Here is a 20,000-nt window from a genome sequence, read left to right on the forward strand (position 1 = left end):
TCCAGCCAAAGTCGTAGGTGGAAAGTGCAGGACACTATTTTCCTTTGGATTAATGAGCTACTGCTAGTCCACATAAATTAACATAGATGTTAACAACCTCTGCTATCAATGCTAATAAGTTAATAATGACCCCTGCTGTAAATGGATAATAAGCTTCCTGAATCAGTTTCTTTAGAGGGGTGCACGATGCAATTTAATTATTGCCCTGGTAATTACACTCCACCAGGTCCTGACCAAATATGGTCGGAAATCATCACCATGGGAGCTGACATTCAGAAAATATGCTGTCTTGCCTTAAAAGTCCACACAGGAAATTTTTACAGATGTGCTGAGGGATTATAGTGAGGAAACAGATTATGTCTTTGGAGGGGGATGTCTGATTATTGATCGCTGTGTTCATTTTTATGCTCCTGACTCCAGTTGCAGCATTTTGATAGCAGTTTTCGTTTATGTTTTGTGGCTATGCAAATTTCCAGCAAAACACAGACATTTCCGTTTAAGAATATTAAGAGGATCCCATGAGACATCGCTGATTCCACCTCCAGAAGTCACATTGATTTTGCAGTGTAGAGAGCACATAGCACTTCATTTACAATGTATTCTAGGCAAAAGTAAGGTCGGCCCTTATATTGACTATAATAGTGTATCAAATGAGCCAAATAGTACTGTTTTTGTATGCAATCCAAGCTCCTTGGCTGATGACTCTGTTAGCCAAGACTGAAGTCTAGGGCATGTCATCTCTCTGGCTGCACCAGCCTCCCAAAGACTGTCAGGCAGAGTCTGGTAAATAGTCTTTAACCAAGAGAGTACAATCTTTCATTCTGCAATAACAAAGGGGTCATCAATAGCATGCTTTTTGGAGGTGCTGTAAGCAACTAGGTCCTATCTTAGTCCATATTGGGACATCCGTGATTGCATCCATGTGAAATTGTGTGCTGTATGAATCAGAACAAAATGGGGGCAGGCAGGCAATTGCTGATGATAGGAACCACAGCCAAGGTGCCAAGTTTGAAAATGTTCTCTTATTTGGCAGTGGAGAGCCAAGACTGCAGCTGCTCAAACAGCCATGATCAATCAGGAAAAGAAAACAAAATGTTACCCTGAAAAGAAGTAAGGGGGTTTGTTGTCTCCATAAAGGAGAAGCCATTTTGTATCTGAGTCAAAGGGGGGGGGGGGGGGGTGAAGGAATAAAGAAAAAAAAATGAAAGCTCTCTTTTTGTCTTGGTCTTTGAGCATCAATATTGATTTCAGGCAACCAGCAATTTTGATGACAGGGTCACTCCAGAAAGAAAATCATCTGATATTTATGGTTTCATTGTCGTTGTTAGCTCCTCGCCTCCGCGTCGCGGAGCCTTGCAAGCCACTGCCTCTGCCTTGTCATCTCAGCGACTACAGCTGAGACTTGTCCCTCCGTCTGCAATCCTTTATGGCCAATTTCTGCTGGAAAAATTTGGAAGTGATTTATATAATACATTCCGGAACACAGCGTCATTCAAAATGAAAATACTCCGCGTGAGCCTCCGATAATAATTCACCAATTATTTGGCCCGAGTGTTTGTTAGAGTTCCTCTCATTCGGACGATCAGGACCGGGAAGTGCGCAATGGCCCCGTCTGATAAATAGATAAATACCACAGAACAGGTTGTAAAGCAATCAGAGAATTATGCTCCCTTAATGGATTAATCAATCCGGGCCTTTCTAGTTCAGGTTCACAGCAATTCATCCTACCTGGGAACAATTGCTTTATAATCTCAGCGAGGCTCTCCCCCTTTTTGAAAAGGATACAAAGGCCGCGGCAGGCTAAAAGCCGTATTGATCTCCGAGACCCCTTTGAACAGGTAATTATGTGTCACGATGTGCTCGGATTAATATATAGCCTTTGTTTGCATATCAGGATGATGGATGATTGGCCGGGCCGTGCATATCTTTGCAAGTAATCCTGGCGAGCTTGAGCGAGCCGGCACACACATGCGTGCGCATGATGAAAGAGGGAAGGGACGCCTGCCCATCATCTCTCCTGCAAGCGGCTGGAGTTTGTGTTGTAGTTGCTTTGAGAATAAATGATGAGGCAGCTGGAGGCCGAGAGCCAGGGTTTTTGTTTCCATGTATCATAGCTCTCCTCTCTGCCAGTGGACCCATGTCATGCTATCCCTACTTTTGAGGCTTGTGAAAGATTGTGACAAGCACCACTCTCTTTACCCACCAAAGATGTATTGTTCTTTGGGATGACTAAAGTAAGTCGTGTGCTACTGGATATCTTTCTGAAGTCTTTTTATATACTGTGTATTAGTGTGCAAAACTAATCTTGTGTTTTGGCACAGCTAAAGTTGCTTGCACTCTATAGTATATGGTATCAGCTGTCAACCCTGGAGTTGTTCATAATCAACACAATCTCAACATCTTACTACACACCTCCATATTACATGAACACATATCCACATATCCACCAAGACGGAGAGGGAGGGAGGGAGGGGGTGGTGTGTGTGTGTGTGTGTGTGTGTGTGTGGGGGTGGGGGGGGGGGGTGTAAGTGGTGGTGTGTTCATTTTGGGAGAAGTCTGCCAACGCTCATTAGCTGCCCATGCATTTGGTAAAAGGTTAATATCACATCTGCTGTGTTGTGCAGCGCGATGATACACAGCGCCTCGCCAAGGGACGCCGGCACCATCTTCCCCCTCTTCCCCCATCCAGTCCCGCCGTCCCGAAGACACAAGCTTGATGGCAAACAATGTGTTTGAGCTCAACAGGGTGAGGGGGGGGACGATTCTGCATCTGTGTCCTACTTAGTACAGCTCTGCAGACTCGCACTCGAGCAGCGACCTCCCAACCACCCTGGCACTCCTCTGCCTCCTCATCCTCCTCATCCTCGGCTCTGAGAGGACCAGAGGAGAAAGGAAACACAAACGGACATTTTTTTTTTTCTTTTTCTCTCAGCTGTTGGCTTTTGCATGCAGAGCCGTGCGGCTAATTAGCTGTCCTCCCGCTTCAGTGTTTTTAGAGGAAAGTCCAGTCAAGTGCCATCTGTGGAGTGATGTCAGCCTGGACGATGAGCTATCCACTTGATCCTCATCCTCATTTCCTCCTTCTGGCACAAGCTGATTGGGCCCCAGGGGGTCAGGTGGGACCGCCCCTGCCATAACTCAAGGGCAAGATGACGCCTGATGGGAGGGAAATGGAACAGGTTTCCGATTCAGTTCGTGTCCAGCTTGGCCTCCCCGAGCACCTTGTTTTAACCGCCTGGGTTTTTAGGTTCAGAGCCATCTTGGAAAAGCGATGTTATGCACACATTAGACGCTAGACTTCTCCGACGTTTACTCGCGTCCGGACACATGGGTGAGCCTGGGTGAGTCGTGCTGTGTGTGTGTATTCTCCTAGATGTTTTATTCCTCGGCTGATACCTCAGGCCGCCGGAGTGAGCACTCATAATTTAGAGGAGCCTTACCTCCTAATTAAACAGGGCAGCCTTTTCCTGCCAACACAATTTTCAGTTTTATCGACAGACCTATTCATCAGTTGTGTGCGATGCAGAAACACCTTGAAGTGCTACATCAACACATAAACGCATGATTTAGTGGGGTCTGGATGTGGCTGAACAGATGTTGTACCGTGGGGGTAAGCCCTCAACCCACCCACCCACACGCACACACACCACACACACACACACACACACGCACGCACACACACGCACGCACACACACACACACACACACACACACACACACACACGCACACACACACACACGCACACATGCACACACGCACACACAAACACACACACAAACACACACACAAACACATACCACACACATACCACACACACACACCACACACAAACCATCCCCTGTTTGTTTAATATTAATATGGATTCAGGTGGTTACAAAACAACTGCGTTGGGTTGCTAGTTGCAAGTTTGCGTTGCCTTGACATTTATTTTTTCTCCCATGTAAAAACACTGATCCCAAAGTGCTACATATGCTATTATTAAGCCCAAACTCAGCAACAATAACCTGAGAGCAGGAAGAATGCCATTATTATATTTTTCAGTTTTCAAAAAACTATTTTTAGAGGTGCTGAGATATTGTAAAGACTCAGTTATTGTTTGTGGCGAAGACTTATGAGCTCTGAAAATTGTAGACACAAGTGTTAATTACATAGAGATGTTTAAAGCATTCATCATTTTCATGTAGTTTGGTGACTAGATTTCTGTAAGTTTGGAGTGTAACTGTTTCTTTTGAAAGTCAGTGGCCTTTATCATGCATATGGATGAGATTGGTGTTAAGCCCTGTCAAGACATGTTAGCGACGAGAGACCATGGAATGCTAATGAAATTCAGTGACTTTCAGCGATTTCAGGCGAAATGACAGTTGGTGATGCAACGTGGGAGGGTTCCAAGTTAAACCAATTTCAACCTTGAAGCGATTTAGGTGATTACCAATGGGAGTGAAGGATAACGTTGACTGACAGATGATGCAAGGACGGAGTTTCCCAAATGTTACCTGAAAAGAAACAACGTCCATGATCATAGTACACTGTTACTGTCGACTGTTTTATCAAAAAGTAATTAAACGTGGGTGAATATTTCCAATTCACTGTTGACCTATGTGAGTTCAGATTTCCAATGCATTTTACTATCTTCTATATGCTAATACCAAGCTAGCCATCCAGCTTACTGCTTGTTGCACTCAGATACCTTAACAATGGGAAACAAACAGGGAGGATACCTTAGCAATCAGAGCTTGGAATTCCCAAAGGTGACTTACTTTCAGCTACGAGCGAATTGCTGTATATGTGTATGGGGCTTTAGTCACAGGTAAGTCCCCATTCTCCACTGCCTAAGGTAATGACTCATTGGTCTGGAATGTCTCTGCCCCCTTTATTTTGCAAAGTAAGTGTGAATTGAAAAATTTGAAAAGAAGAGGGAATAAAGGCCTTTTTGCAGTTTATCGAAAATGCTGTAGTCCAAATCCAAACATGCAATGGATCAAATTAAAATGTACAGATGATGCAGTCGCATTGCATCCCTGGAATAATACAATATGAAAGGAACATAAAATGAACAACAAAAGCTTTCAGTCCATAGAATGGGATTTATTATAATGATAATATAGGGAGTAAAATTTGAAAAAGAAGTTAGCTCACTTTTACAAAATGAGTTGCTTTGGTCTGATATTGCTGACTGCAGCATGTAGGGTAGCATCTCAGGTATTTTTTATGTATGATATGCTGCGCCAACACAGCAGAAATAAAAAGCAGACAACTCTGAACGTGCAGTCTGTGCATCACTTTGGAGTCCGTAGTTTGTCAAGTTGTAGCTCCTTATTCCGCTACTTCTCATTGTCCTTGGAATTCGAAAGCTTGGTTACAGAAAATACTCCAGTTCTCTCCATATCTCCGTTGACATGCGCGAGCGGACACGTATTACGTTCTTTTGATTCTACCATGTGCTTCCAAATGGCAGGGTTCGCCTCAAGGTAAAGAAATTATAGCCTACCTGGACTTGGGTGCAGTGTTGTTTACAGTTGACTTTATGCCACGTGGTCCAGCCTATCACCTTCCTCAAAACCCCAGGTAATGATGAAGTCTTCAGCATGTGAATAGAACAACAAATAAAGGGTGGGTGTTTACTGTGTCCTACTGGCGCTGTGACTTAAAGATGTACATACCTGAACATTTGAGGTACTTTTCAAACACACATTTTTATTTCGTCAGTGTATTCTTTGGAAGGGGAAAGCCTTTAAGGTTTATGGCAAAACTGTTCAAATCACGTTGGTGTCATGATGTCGTGTGAAGATTGAATCCAGGACTCCAAGATGATGCTGTGGTCCCCAGTGGGTTAAATTTCACTTGATTCATTGCTTCTTTCGAGCTATAATGCCTGTGGACAGTTGAGAGAGAGAGAGAGAGAGAGAGAGAGAGAGAGAGTGAGAGAGTGAGAGAGTGAGAGAGTGAGAGAGTGAGTGAGTGAGTGAGTGAGTGAGTGAGTGAGTGAGTGAGTGAGTGAGTGAGTGAGTGAGTGAGTGAGTGAGTGAGTGAGTGAGAGAAGGGGAGGGGGGGAAGGAGGGGAAACCTCAGCAAAACCTCAAACCTACTCTTGTGGTATGCCGCAGTCGTCCCACGGTATATTTGAAAATGGAGACCCACACTTAATAAATCCCTGATACCAAGCCTACATGATTGATTTACAAGCTGAGGTTGCACGGTTCTTAAAATGTATTTCCTAAACACGTTCAGTCTGTGCAAAAAGGGTGAAGGAGAAAGGGGTGCAAAAAGAAAGAAATGGCAAAGTGAAATGAAATATGCTTGGGGAGAGTCTCGGGCAGGGAAATGTATGTCAGGTTGAGGGTGTCAGTGAGCCAATTGCTAAAAAATTGTTCATGAGTTTTAGAAGGAGAAAAACAAAACAAAAAAGACAAGGGAAGGAAATGGTTTTGGTTTGTCTAAGCCGCACAGCTAGGACCTCACATCAAAAGGTCAAACTGAATCAGAAAGTCTTTCCTCTTGTTTCTGAAACACAGCAGCAGCAGCTCCAGCAGCTGGCACCCTGCACTGAGCTCTTTATGAGGTTCAGCTGGCTGTTTTGTGTTTCTCTTCTTTTTAAGTCAAGTGAATACTCCATAATTTTTTCCCCCCTCTTTAAGCCCTGTTTCCATCTGTAGTGCATTAAGCTATAATGTAAGTAAATGCATCTCCATGCCATTCAGCTCCACGCCTTTGTATTGTTTGTGATCATACTGCACATCTTCTTGAGTTCATTACAGCATCTTTTTTTTTGTGGCATTTGTTCACTCTGACAACCATAGCTGCATGAATTCTCAGGAGCAGATTAGCGCATGTAAGCTAAACATCCAGCGACTTTATCACTTCCAGTATGACTCACTTCTGTTTTCCTCACTCTCTTCCCCTCCCTTCTCTCCCTCTCTCCTCTCAGCTCCGAGACACAAAATCGACAGATCAGAACACCACGCTGCTTCACTTCCTGGCCGAGAAGTGTGAGGAGATGCACCCTGAGATCCTGAAGTTCCCAGACGAGCTGGAGCATGTGGAGAGTGCCAGCAAAGGTAAAGCCAAGCTGCCTGTCAATTAACACAATCTCTGCAGGCTTACTCTCCTCTCAAATACTGTCTGAACATCTGGTGTAGGGATAAAGCCATTGCACTCTCTCTCTTTCTCTCTCTCTCTCTCTCTCTCTCTCTCTATCTCTACCTCTCTCTCTCTCTCTCTATCTCTCTCTCTCTCTGTCTCTCATCTCTCTCTGCTCTCTCTACCTCTATCTCTCTCTCTCTCTATCTCTCTCTCTCTCATCTCTCTCTGCTCTCTACCTCTATCTCTCTCCCTCTGCTCTCTACCTCTCTCTCTCTCTCTCTCTCTCTCTCTCTGCTTTGCTGTGTTTCAACATTCCGGGCTGACTTGTCATCGTTTAACAGCAAACTGATGAACCAATGGCCGCACTCTCACAGTTTTCAGTCTGGAACAAAAACGAAATGAATCTCATTCGTCCTGATATTACAAATCCAAGCCACAAAACATTTTCATTCCTCATGGGCTGCACGGTACACGTAATAAAAAATTAGCATCTTTATCCACTACACACAATGTTTACAGTCTCTGGGCCTCTGTAACATTGCCACAGTGTGTTGTAATCCTTTGATAATGTTGCGTGTTGTTGCACCGTGGCCTTGCAGGCTCCACTTACTACTGATGGCTTCTGATTCCAAGTAAGCGTTTGCTTGTTTTGTTTGTTTGTATTTTTCGGAGGTTCTCGCAGCCACCGCTCCCTGCTGCTGTCCATTTTAATAGAAATAAACTCTCCTTTAAATGATATAATCTCAGGTAAATCTAAATTGAACAATGTGTTAGCATTATTGCACCTGATCTCAAGTTCTAAGGCTTCCCTTATGTGCAGGCAAGAGGCCACTTGTCGATATGACCTTGGGATATCTACCCTCTCGCTCCTACATTTTACACTCGAGGCTCCCAGCGTGGTTTACGTAGGGCATTTGACAAATCCTTTATTGGTTTTCTCTCATGGCTCTCTCTCTCTTTCTCAAACCAAGAGCTCTGAGGCATTTTACAACTTGATTTAGGCAAGCTAATGTTATATAGAGGCACCCAGGGGATTAGACCCAACAAGGTTAGAAGACTTCAATTAGAGCACTTGCTTAGGATGAAATAAAACTTCTTAATAGCCAGCGAGGCCTCCCTTTAATCCTCCTGTTATGTATAAATCTCACACATCCTCCTCTGATGCACCGAGGCCCTGGCATTGCACGCCATGTGAGCAGCGCGCGGCTCCGACGCAGGGATCGATGGATGTACAGTAATGGAGCACAGGGGAGCGATATGCATCCCAGCATGGCGGCTGTGAAGAGGATAGCGCTCCAGCGCGCGTACTTGTTTCTTTTGACATTGTGGCGCTGTAGGTTTGCCTATCTTGGGCTCACAGGCTATCAAATAGTGTTTCCATCAGGTTAATTAAATGAACTAGCCATTGATTTTTGTTAAGTGAAATTTTTTATAGTTATCACCCTAAATGGTTGCATTGCCGAAAACGTGTGCGGGGCTTGTGTGAGCAGTAGACCACATAGTCATTTTGTCTGTCAATACACTCGTTCCTTTTCTAATTTCATTCGGAAGGGTTTCGTTGAAGCCCCAGAGGGTTATTTACTTTGTTAGTCACCTAATTGGTTACTTTAATCAAATTTAACTAATTACATGGTCCATTGAAGAAGCCAGTCATTGTTGACGAGTGGACGAGTCCTAGTCTGAACGGTTGTAGATGGATGAGTATGCACCTCAAACTGAACGCTATGGACTCCAGACGTTTTAGAGACAATCAATTCTTTGTACATGGTTGTTGCCTAATTGAGTGTGACAGATATGCAGTTGGTTGATTCAATTCATTAAGGCAAATACCACTGCAGGGTGTAGTGGCGACACTGATGATGGGGTTTATGAGAAATGAAGACGTTACATTGTTAGTAACTGGATGGCTTGGGATTGTAGCAGTACAACACAACCTTGCACACAGGTCAAATGACTTGATTGAAAGGGTAGAATAACAATTGAATTGAGATGTAGATGTTCCAGATTATTTCAGCATATCGAAAGCACACCGATTCAAAGAGAAACCTTCTGATGAGTATCGTCTCAAATTGTCACATGTTTTGTCTGCAAACTGAAGAGAAGAGCTGCTGCTGCTGCTGCTGCTGCTGCTGCAACCACAGCTCATAATGAATTCTGTTGTTTTACCATACCTCAAAGCAGGTCATTTCCCAGCTCTGGAAAAAGCTGAATCACAAAGCAGGTGTAATCAAACCCCCCCCACCCCCCCACCCCCATTTTTCTTTTAAAACATCCATTTTTGAAAGCACTCTAGGAGACAGCGGGACATGTACAGTATCTGAAGGAGGTGGCAGGGCGCACACCTCACCCTCGTCATACTTGTCTGCAACCACTTTTCCTCTCATGTTCTACAGCTGGGCCTGTTTGAATAATTTACCAGCATCTTCAGATCTCTTACAAGCTGCTGGTGGCCCGTCAGGTAAATCGGCACAAGAGCAAGAGAGAGCTGGTTGCTTCACTACCATGCAGTGCTGCACAGGTGTACGATCGGCTAATCTACAGCCGTTATTCCACATTTTTTGATTAAACTCCCTCCTTATCGCCTTCTCTGTCTCCACTCTCACTCTTTCACCAGGAAATTTCCACTTCGTATAAACTCGTCTCCTTTTTTTTTTTCTCTGTGAGTGCAAAGAACTTTTGGGTCTTTTTTTTTTTTTTTTTTTCTCTTTCCTTTCCTTTTCCTCTCATTGCCAACTTGTTCGAATCAAAGTCTGTCGTTTTTTTTGGCAGCTTTTAGGGATCACACCTCCCTGAATTCATCCCTGTCTCCTTTATCAAAGCCGTGGCTCAGCTCCTCAGTGCAATGCACCGTAACAGAGCCGTGCCAGGGCCAGGGCCCGGGCCCCATCCCCATCCCCAGCAGTCCCCTCTCCACCAGCACTCTGTGATACGCCTAATGCAGCAAAGCCCTCCGGAAGCGTCCTTCTCTGCTCTTAAATGGTCCTTGTGTGGCAGCTCTCTTTTTGTCTCTCTTATCCACCTTCCCCTGCTCTCTCTCTTTCCTTCTCTCTCTCTCTCTCTCTCTCTCTCTCTCTCTCTCTCTCTCTCTCTCTCTCTCTCTCTCTCTCTCGTGCTCTCTCTCTCTCTCCTACCTTCGTTAAACACAAACCCTTCGGGGACGTTTGATGGCGTAGGTGCTGTAGCACCTCTGCCTCGTTAGTCCACGTAAGGTGGAGGCAGCTGCGAGCGAGTGAGCGCGTGAGCGCGTCGCTGCTGATTTCTGCGTGTTGCATCAAGGCACCACAGGAGAGGGCGGGGGGATGGGATGGGATGGGAGGGGGGGTGGGGGGGGGGCTCAGAATCACACGTTAAATAATCACAAGCTCATCTACGGAGGCTGGAGCGTGCTCGGCTTAATTCACCTGATTGAAAAGAGCAATCAGTTACGGCTGATTCCCCCACCCCACCGAAAAGTCGTTCGTTTTCTTGTGGTGCTCCTCTGATTGCCCACCAGAGACCGAGACGCCGTCGCCACCATCTCACCCCGACAACCTTCACAAAAGACCGAGCGATATGCAAACCAAGCTTCAAGGTTTACCTTTTGGCCGTATTTCACTAGTGACTGACCAAGGCTAATTACATTGTGTTTTATTTCACCTGCTGCCTGCCGGATGTTAATGGGCCTAAATCATAACCATGTAATGTCAAAGCTATTCCGCCGCCACGTCCAGCCCAAAGTTAGTGCACAGCTAATTGCTTAATCAATGATAACTAGATTGCACAGCATTTCTCCTCCAGCCAACCTGTCCCCTGAATTGAGCAATAAAGCTTTGACATTTTAGTTTACATCATTAATAGAATGCATTAAAGACGTCTGTGTACCTACGTGTGGGTGGCAGTGGGTCATGACGGTTGCACACCGCAACTACTCTATATATTGTTGCAGCATTGTGCTAAACTGTATCTCTAGATGCCACTCACTCTTTTTCTGCTCATCATTTTGGGAGGGGGAAAAAAGCATGCGTGTTGCCTTAGTGTTGGCCACTGTTGCGTGACTCTGTTGATCATCGGTCAGCCTCATGCATAGTGCAGGAATCCCCAGACACGTTCCGGCTGTTCTGAGCGGCCTGCGTCCAGCCTGCTGTAGTGACAGGCAGCCGCCTCGCCCCTGATTCCCCCCCCACGCAAACTAGTTACCCATTCTGGACACACACCGGTGCACATTTGATAACCCCTCAGAAGCAATGAAACTCCCATGGAAGTTGGCCAGGAGGCCTGTGAAGATCTCCTCCCTCCCCCTCTTTAGAAAAGAGGAGGTCAGGGCTGGCCTCGTCCCACAGTCTCCCAGCCGAGGAGCGGGGGTCTTCAGGTGCTCGACACGCTGCGCTGTCTGGGACATTAACATGCATCCTCGCTGGAGGTCAGCTCTAATTACTGTCTGCGGAGGGGGCCCTCCAAGGCTGGCCCACCAATCTGCTGAGTCTCAAGGAGGGGTTGGGACACGGGGGAGACGCTGTCCTTACATTCCCCCTTTCCCCCCTCACTCATAATAACCGATCTGTCTCCATCTCTCATGTTCTCCCCTCGTTTGTCATTGTTTCCTTCTCTTTTCTCTCTCCCATTGCCCCCTCTCTCAAATGATTCAATAATTAATTATGTTTTCACCTTGCCTTTCTCCACGGATTCAGAATACACACATAAGGTGTTGACTATGAATCATCAGCACGTCCACGAAGCTGACCAACGATCATGAAAATAATAACAATAAAAACGTAACAGATAATACATTTTCAACATTTTTGCCGATAGCTGTCAGAGGATTTTAGTTGATATCCACACACGCCATTCCAGACGGAACGGCCCAATTGATTTGATGAAGTGCTTGATTGACACACCGTTGGCAAACAATTCAATTTGACCGTGTCAGTCTTGCCCCACCTGACAGCCCATCACATCCTCAAACAGGGCATCGCCGTGTCAACAGAAGTCTGCATATTTTAAAACGTGTCCACATCGTAGCGGCTGTGTAGACAGCACCGGGTGTGGTGGAGGTGCAAAATGAAAAAGTCAATCAAGTGGACTGCCTGCTGTGCACACACAAAATGAATCAATTCAGTTGTCCTGTTCTGTGTGTGTGTGTGTGTGTGTGTGTGTGTGTGTGTGTGTGTGTGTGTGATTCTCTCTCTCTCTGTCTCTCATTACCCCCCACTTCTCTTTCCCTCTTTCCTTCCTTCCTTCTTCATTTCTCTCTGAGGCTGTAAATCAGGGACCTTTGTCCTTCCCCCTTTTTTTACCCCGCGCGCAGCTTTGTTCATCTTTATTCATTAGTGTCTTATATTTAATTTTAGTGGAGACACTTGGCCGTAATATACCATTTCTTTCTCTTAATAATCAATAATAGCGCCGCCTGACAGCTCGGACAGGCCACTTTTTCACCGCAGGGATGAGAAACAGCTCCCTTTTATAGAAACCTGTTACAGCACGTCCGTTGGGCACGGGGGCATCGTGTGGACGCCTAGCACTCCGTCATGCCTTGAGCCGCTTGTGTAGGTGTGCGCAGGGCTCATCTCACCCACCCACAACCCCACCTCAGAAATAAGCTCTGAACAATGGCGCTGGTCATTTATATCCCCTTGCCACCCAGAGGAACGTTTCTCTCCACTGACCCTGCGCCATCCAAACATGCCATCCATTTTTTTTGTGTCATCATGCTCTCTCTCTCTCTCTCTCTTTCTCTCTCTCTCTCTCTCTCTCCCCCCCCCCCACACACTTCTCCTTTGCTCCCTTTACTCCTCTGGGTTGCAACTAGAATGCCAGAGATCCAAGTGAAACCGTAGTGAAACAGTTTGAATGTCTTTTAGTTCAAATATGTATGAAGATTAAGGATTCTTTCTGAGTTCCCTGAAAACCTACCTGGGCAGTCAGTTTGAGCTTCTTTACAACATCAGAAATTGCATCTGGACACGGGTTAAAGTGCCAAACCAGCGGCCTGCTGTTTATACTCTTTGGGAATCCTAAGGATGCATAATTGAACACAGCAGCTGACATACACTTGAACCGTCCTATAGTTCAAAGCAGCGATAAAAACCTTCATTCTGGGAGCAGAGGATGGGTGTGGATGCGTCTACACACACAACAAGCGCCGGAGAGAGGCGTGGTGTGAGCATCTGCTCGGCGGTGTGGAGCGGAACCCGTCGGAAATTACCTTTCCCGCCAGCCCCGGCTCTCCCTAAGCTCGCCCTACGCCGAGTCGGCTGCTCCGAGCCCTGCGATGATAATTAAAGATTGATAATTTCCCCATGGTCCGCCAAAGTACAGCGCCAGATCAGGAGTTCAACGTCATGTCTGGGTGAAGAGAAACACACCCACATACACGTTCTCTCTCGCTCTCATACACACACACACACAGAGAGAGACAGACACACACACGCACACGCACACACACACACACACACATACACACACACACACACACACACATACACACGCACACACACCAAAAATATATGTGATGTTAGTTAAGCTCTAAATGGGGTCAGGTTGAACGTAGCTCTGGGCACTCTCTGTTCCCTGACGAGATGGAGGATGACTGAAGCACAGTCGCTGTCGTAGGGGACGCACACACACACACACACACACACACACACACACACACACACACACACACACACACACCTCGCTGGCACCGCCCCGCTCCAAAGATGGCTCCCATTAGTGCGCTGACATCTATGAGGCAGCCGATTTGATTTATTTTATCATCTCACCAAGCGCCTCTGTTTGAATTGCATTGCCGTCAATAAAGCCAGTCCTCTTATATGGGCGCTGGACTAATGTTGGCGGCTGGACGGAGGAACATCAACACATTCTCTGTGGCTATATTGCCCTCAATTTCCAGTCACTAATACAGTCTTTATTTTTTTTCTCCCAAGGCCCGCAATTGGATAGCGATTCCACAGTTAGCGGAAATGTATTCCCGGAGGTAGTATTTTGGTACCCCTGACCCCCTGCTAATAACGTCTGAGAAGCCTTGAGAGAAGTGTCACTGGCCAATTTGCCTTGTTAAACCTCCCCGAGAGATGAATGCCAAGGCTTTTGGACCATGAGCACCAGGCCTATGTGGCGATTCCACTCCGAGTCCCGGGTTGATGATCTGTCTTGACAATAAGGGAGTGAAGAAGAGAAGGGGGGGGGGGGGGGGGGGGGGGGGGGGGGTTGAAGAAAAAGAGGAAATATGACACAAATGTTCTCATAAATCTATTTAGTGTAAGGCATAGCCAAGGGCAAAGCAGTTTGGAGCCTGGGAGAGAGAAAATGGAGGGCAGGCAATGGAGGCAAGCTGGGGGTGTGTGTGTGTGTGTGTGTGGGGGGGGGGGGATATTAATATGCTTGTGAATATATCTATTATCCACATTCATTTCCCAGGCACCGCGGCATAATAAACCACTGGCCGTTTCCCATTTAAACTCTGGGCTGCACTTGGCTCTCGGCTACATTACGCAGACAAAAAGCCTTTCTGCACCGTCTGAAAAACAAAGGAGGATAATCAGTCTCTCAGTCAGGAATGAATCGTTGGGGAATCAGTGAGTTAGTGCTTCACACTGCTGACACCGTAGCCCAGGGCCTTTTGTATGGGCGTGTGAGCTCGTGTCTGTGTGCGAAACAGAGGGGCTTTGAGAATAGCTGCCATGTTCTTTTTCTTAATGTTATTAATGGTGTGGGTGTTATGTGTATGATTTTATCTCTTTGCATATGTCGTGTGGACTGTTTTGTAGTTCCTTTGTGTGTTAGACCTTGAACTGTGAACCCAATTACGGTGAGGCACCAGCACAGTATTTCTACGAGTTATGAGTGCATCAATTCTGAAGAAAAATGCACGTGCGTATGCATTTGCACATGAACACAGCGTGCATGTCCATGTGTTTGTGTGCACGTGGCCCCACATACGCATGTTGGTTCGTATTTTAAATTAATCTTCAACTCGAAACCAAACTCAGTTTGGTCCTTTCCCGTCTTTTTTCTGATTGCTTGAAACGCGCTCTACTTTTTGCCCTGGCATCTTTGCCGCTCTTGTCACACCTGGAGACCCCCCCCTCCCACCCCACCCCCTTACTCCCAGATCAATCCATAGAGATGTGTCCTACATTTCTCTCTGCCAACCAGCCCAAATAAAAGCCCCATCCCCACCCCTCCCTTATCTGCCCCGCACATACGCCCAAGGAAAATATGTCTGGATTAGGGTACCAGGGGCACAGTTCCTTCACCAGTCTCCCGGCACCACAGGAAAACGCTCCGGCAATTTCAATTCAGACGCCAATCAACAAGCCGAGATTGGCACACTAAATTGTCACAAAAGGGAGAAAAAAAGTTCTCTCAGGGACCATAACTCAATGTATCAATCTATAGCCTGAACAGCCTGAAACTTCTGTGGGAGAAATTGCGTGCCGCCGTTGTGCACTTACAGTTAGCCCCGGCAGATTGGCAATGGGTGGAGAGTGTGGGGAGACTGTGTGCCCCGTCTCAGGACCCCTGCGAGAAAACAGTGCTTTATAAAAGTAAGGCTTTTGAAAGCAGACATATTGAGGACAGAAGATGAGGATAAAAAGGAGGGAGGGAGGGAGTGCACATTGACATCATGTACACCTGGCTTTGTTATGTTCCACCATTTGTCCCAGAAGAAAAAAGAAGAAATGGGCAGCTCAGGCAATCCAACAGACTGTGGCACATTCTTTCAAAAAAGACCAGAGGCCTCGCTTCTCCCTTCAACTCACCAGCATGTTTCCAGCCAGACACTTGCTGTCTCTGCAAAGCACACGGCACAGGTGCTTCATGTTCTACAGCTCTGGGAGGAACGAGAGCCATTACGTCATTACTTCATACATGTTTTAGTAACTGTTGTCAGGTGCTTTTCAGCAGTACTCAGAACATTCACGTTGCTGACTCATTGTTTCCTGAAAACATTGCATATGGTTAGATATCATTCCTATTTGACTCATTCTGTAGTGAGATTTGTTGGTGAATTGGGAATCTTAATATCCAATATACTTCCACATATTGCACCTTCAGTTAAAAAGTATGTGTTTCAAAACCTCCCTGGCTTGTTTTTCTTTTTCAATGTTTTTGTATCTGCTACTTTTCCCACTTCAACGTCTAGTTTTGGAGTAATTGCCTTGTAACACGGACCGAGCCGAGTGTCTTGAGCGCGACCCTTTCTGACCCGTTAATAAGCTTCGGCTCGGGCCTGCATTTCATTAGTGCCGATTCGTGGCTAAATTGGTTCACAGGATGCTGTGTGTGTGTGTGTGTAGTGCAGCGCGCTCATGGTAGTTCATTCAGTTAGAGCAAAAGAGCCATGCTGGAGACCACACGCCTGCCCTGCAGGGCCACCAATAGTGGTGCTGGGGTGGTGGCAAGCGTCCAAGTGTTACATTACCCTGGATGTAATTGAAGTTGCAGTGATCGCATCCAATATAATTTGTCAGCAAGGTGTCCAGGAATGTAGTCAGCGTTGTCAGCAGGGGGTGAAGTGGGGGGGGGTGTGTGTGTCAGGCTCCTGGCCTCCGTAGTGCTCTTTGTTGTCCATCAGAGCGGGGATGGATTGGCTACATTCAGAGACGAAGAAAAGCTACAACAAGAATTGGGAAGAACTTTTGGCCCACTGGCTTCATCTGACATGTTTATAGACCTTAAAATTGTGTGTGTGTGTTTGAATAAGAGACAGAAGTTGTGTTATTGTGTCATTGGGAGTCAGTGTTTTAGACATGACTCCACAGATGAGCAAGTGTAGTGGGTGTTTTGGAAATGATTGGCGATGGGTCTTCTTTTCCACAGCGATGTGGGAAGGGAGCTCCTGTTCTGTGTGAGACTGATTCTGTGGAGCAGTGTGGATCCTTTCCCGAGTGTGGGGGATAGGGGGAAGCGGAGAGGGACGGGCAGGAAGGGAAATGGACAGTCTGTCACAAGGCATATCAAGAGCAGGAAACACGTCTGTCAGACCTCTACAGCCATGACTGAATGAACCTTTCTTTCTCTGGTGGAGGAAGATTGTGAGAGATTCTGCCAACTACCCCCCCCCCCTCCCCTCACCACCCCCCCTCCCCCAACCACCCTCCTCTGCTGCACCCCCTTCCATCATCTGGCATTGCAGGTATGGGTGCCGACAGAGATGGACATATGCAGAGAATGTGGGTGCCCCGGTTACTGCTGCCGCTCCTCCGCCTGACAGTGGATGTCCATGAGAGCTGACAATGGGGCTGGAGATGAGGATAATGCTGTTTGCCAGCCAAGAAATACGTCCTGTCACTGTCAACCACTCGGCATGCCACGACCGCACCATGGGCCGCAGCTGGACAGGGAGCCTTTATTTGAAATGCTTTCATGTTTTTTTTTCTTCGTTTTTTTTCTTTCTTTTTTTGTCTGTGTCCTTCTCTTCCTTGGTTGAAAGCATAGGGTTTGGAATCCCGCGGGTTTATTTAGCTGGAGGTTTAACCATATCCAGGTTATCATCCCCGGACCCTTTTATATGTTTCTGTGTGTCGCCTGCTGCAAGCGTGCCTCGTATTTGCTTGAGATTCAGTGATTCTGTCCTTCTCTGTCTCTCTCTCTCTCTCTCTCTCTCTCTCTCTCTCTTTGCCCCTCTATCCCTCTCTCTCTCTCTCTCTCTCTCTCTCTCTCTCTCTCTCTCTCTCTCTCTTTGCCCCTCTCTCCCTCTCCCACTCTCTCTCTCACCTCCTCTTTCAGAGGGAAGCGTTTCCCCATGCGCTTAATGGCACCACTGAGTAGGAGCAGTCGAATGATGTCACAATCAAAGGGCTCGGAAGCCCGTCTGCACTCCCCCCAGATGCAAAGCCTTCTCCCTTCTCTCCCTCCCAATTCTTTGAGTGCTGCAGCCCTGTTTGAATTTTTTCCGCTGTTTACTTGATGTGACAAATCTCAGAGAAGTGTCGTCTGTGGGGACCCACGTGCAGACGCAACAGTGTGGGGGGGGGGGGGGGGAGAACTGATAGATAAGGGTCGAACATCGCAAAAATGACATGCATGAAAAAGACTGGACCTCCTGAACCTGAACTTTGCCAAGAGTGTTTTGGTGTGCCAGACAGCATTCTGGTCTCGGCAACGGTTCCTGAATACAAGCAAACCGCTCCCAGCTGTTTCTGCGGTGTAGAACACACGGGCTACGTTCCCTGTTCTCGGAGGGGTTTTGTCTGGCTGTCACTTTCTATGTGAATGTGTTTCACAACATGGAAGATTCACAGCAGAGTGTGGAATAAGGTAACCCAAGCCTCGCGTGCATGCTGCTTTAGCTGAAGTAAGATTTGTTTTTTGTTCAGCTTTGAAAATACATTTGAACTCCATGATGGTCATGCTTGTTTCCTCTGGATTCGTCTTTGAGCGAATCATCGTTTTGAGATGTTAGCAGAAATGTACAAACTACACAACAAGGGAAAACATGCTTGCATATCTGCTCGGGTTGCTTGTATGGAAAGTGTGAAAGTAAAAGTGCCCTTTGACCTCTATTGTGCCTCTGACACTTTCAGAAGTATCCCATAATGCATTGTGTTTGCTGTCGCCCTTTGGGTGTAAGGCCACCTTTTATAGTCTCGTGGGTCTGCCTGCAGTTAACAAAGCAATTTTCTCATGAGCGCCAGACATCCTACATCTTAACTTATATAGATTTGCGAAATATCTTTCGGGGCATGGTGTCCATTTTAAAATCTAAACCTGAACCTTTGTAGGTTCTTCACAGGGACTTAAATGCAACATCATCGGCAGAATGGTTAAATCCTAAATGTATTTCCTGGTCTGATAACCTGTATTTTCTCGTATTAGTTTGACCTTCACCCCCAAATATAAATTTTCCTCACTTGACATTTATTGCAGCTAATATCCAACTTAATTGCAAGAAAGTAGTCACAGAGATTCTGTTTCAAGCTTAAAAATAGCTCACACTTTTTTTTTTTATATTATGAACTTTTAGATTGCAAGGATATCAGACGTGAATGAAAATTCAGGCACCAACTGCCGCTTTGAGTCACATAATTAATACATGCTCGCCGTGCTCCTCTCACCGGCCAAGTCCTCGTGATGTGTAAGTGTGAATTCGTATGGGAGACACACACTCCATTTTGAGCAGCATTTCCTAATGGGTGTATCTGGCGTGTGTGTAGATATGAAAATAAGATGAGGCGGAAAAGCCTGTTGACCAAACTGCCAGTAACAAGGACATCGTGTTCTAAAAGCCATTTGTTTCCGCACACCCATGATGGAGGTTCGTCATGCTTAAAACGTGGCAAAGGACTCGTGTAGAAACTGTGGCAAGGTTGTCGTAAGATGGCTGTGTATATATCTAAACTCCGTTTCAGATGGCTTGACCTTCTTTAAAGCTTCCTTTCTCCTGTGTTACTTTTCAAATGTGCATTTGTTCTCATGCGGTGTCAGAGAGCTGTTGTCTGGGGCTCGTGGAGGCGGCCTGGTGTCTTTGGGGAGGCAGGGAGGGCCACGGAAGGCACACGGACAGGGAGCGTGCCTCGTGACGGAGCTGACCTGGATTTGAGCTCGGCTTTGAAAGGAAACTGATTTACATCTTGCCTGTGTGCTGAAGTCATTTTCATGGGATGGTATCAGAGGTGGTTATGGCCACAGTTCTGCATGTTATTTTTTTCCACTAAACTATTTTTTGTCCTGTAGGTACCGAGAGATTTTCGCCTGTCTTTGAGAGCGTAACATACCCTTCCTCATGTCACTTTTAAATTATGTTTACATCCAGAAAAATGAAGCCATTTTGATTTCATATTTTATTTATTTTATTTAGCTTTTTTAAAATATAATCCAGTTTTTCTAGTGCCATATGAGGCTGAATCTGTCTGAGAACTGTGGGAGAGAATCTCTCTGGGAAGAAAAGAATCAGACTATTATGCTTATCTTTGCATGCGTAGTGCTTTTG

General features: G+C 46.2%; 1 protein-coding gene across 7 annotated transcripts in view; it reads left to right on the forward strand.

The window, feature by feature from the left end:
- Positions 1 to 20,000, forward strand: part of diaph2 (diaphanous-related formin 2) — a 386,793-nt gene that overhangs the window by 254,148 nt on the left and 112,645 nt on the right. For all 7 annotated transcript variants that reach the window (XM_031587577.1, XM_031587582.1, XM_031587583.1 and 4 more), the window contains one exon: positions 6,927 to 7,056. In XM_031587577.1, the coding sequence (XP_031443437.1) occupies positions 6,927 to 7,056 (130 nt within the window). The remainder of the gene's footprint in view (positions 1 to 6,926; positions 7,057 to 20,000) is intronic.

The sequence above is a fragment of the Clupea harengus genome, chromosome 20 (genome assembly GCF_900700415.2).
Source record: "Clupea harengus chromosome 20, Ch_v2.0.2, whole genome shotgun sequence".
NCBI classification, from domain to species: Eukaryota; Metazoa; Chordata; class Actinopteri; order Clupeiformes; family Clupeidae; genus Clupea; species Clupea harengus.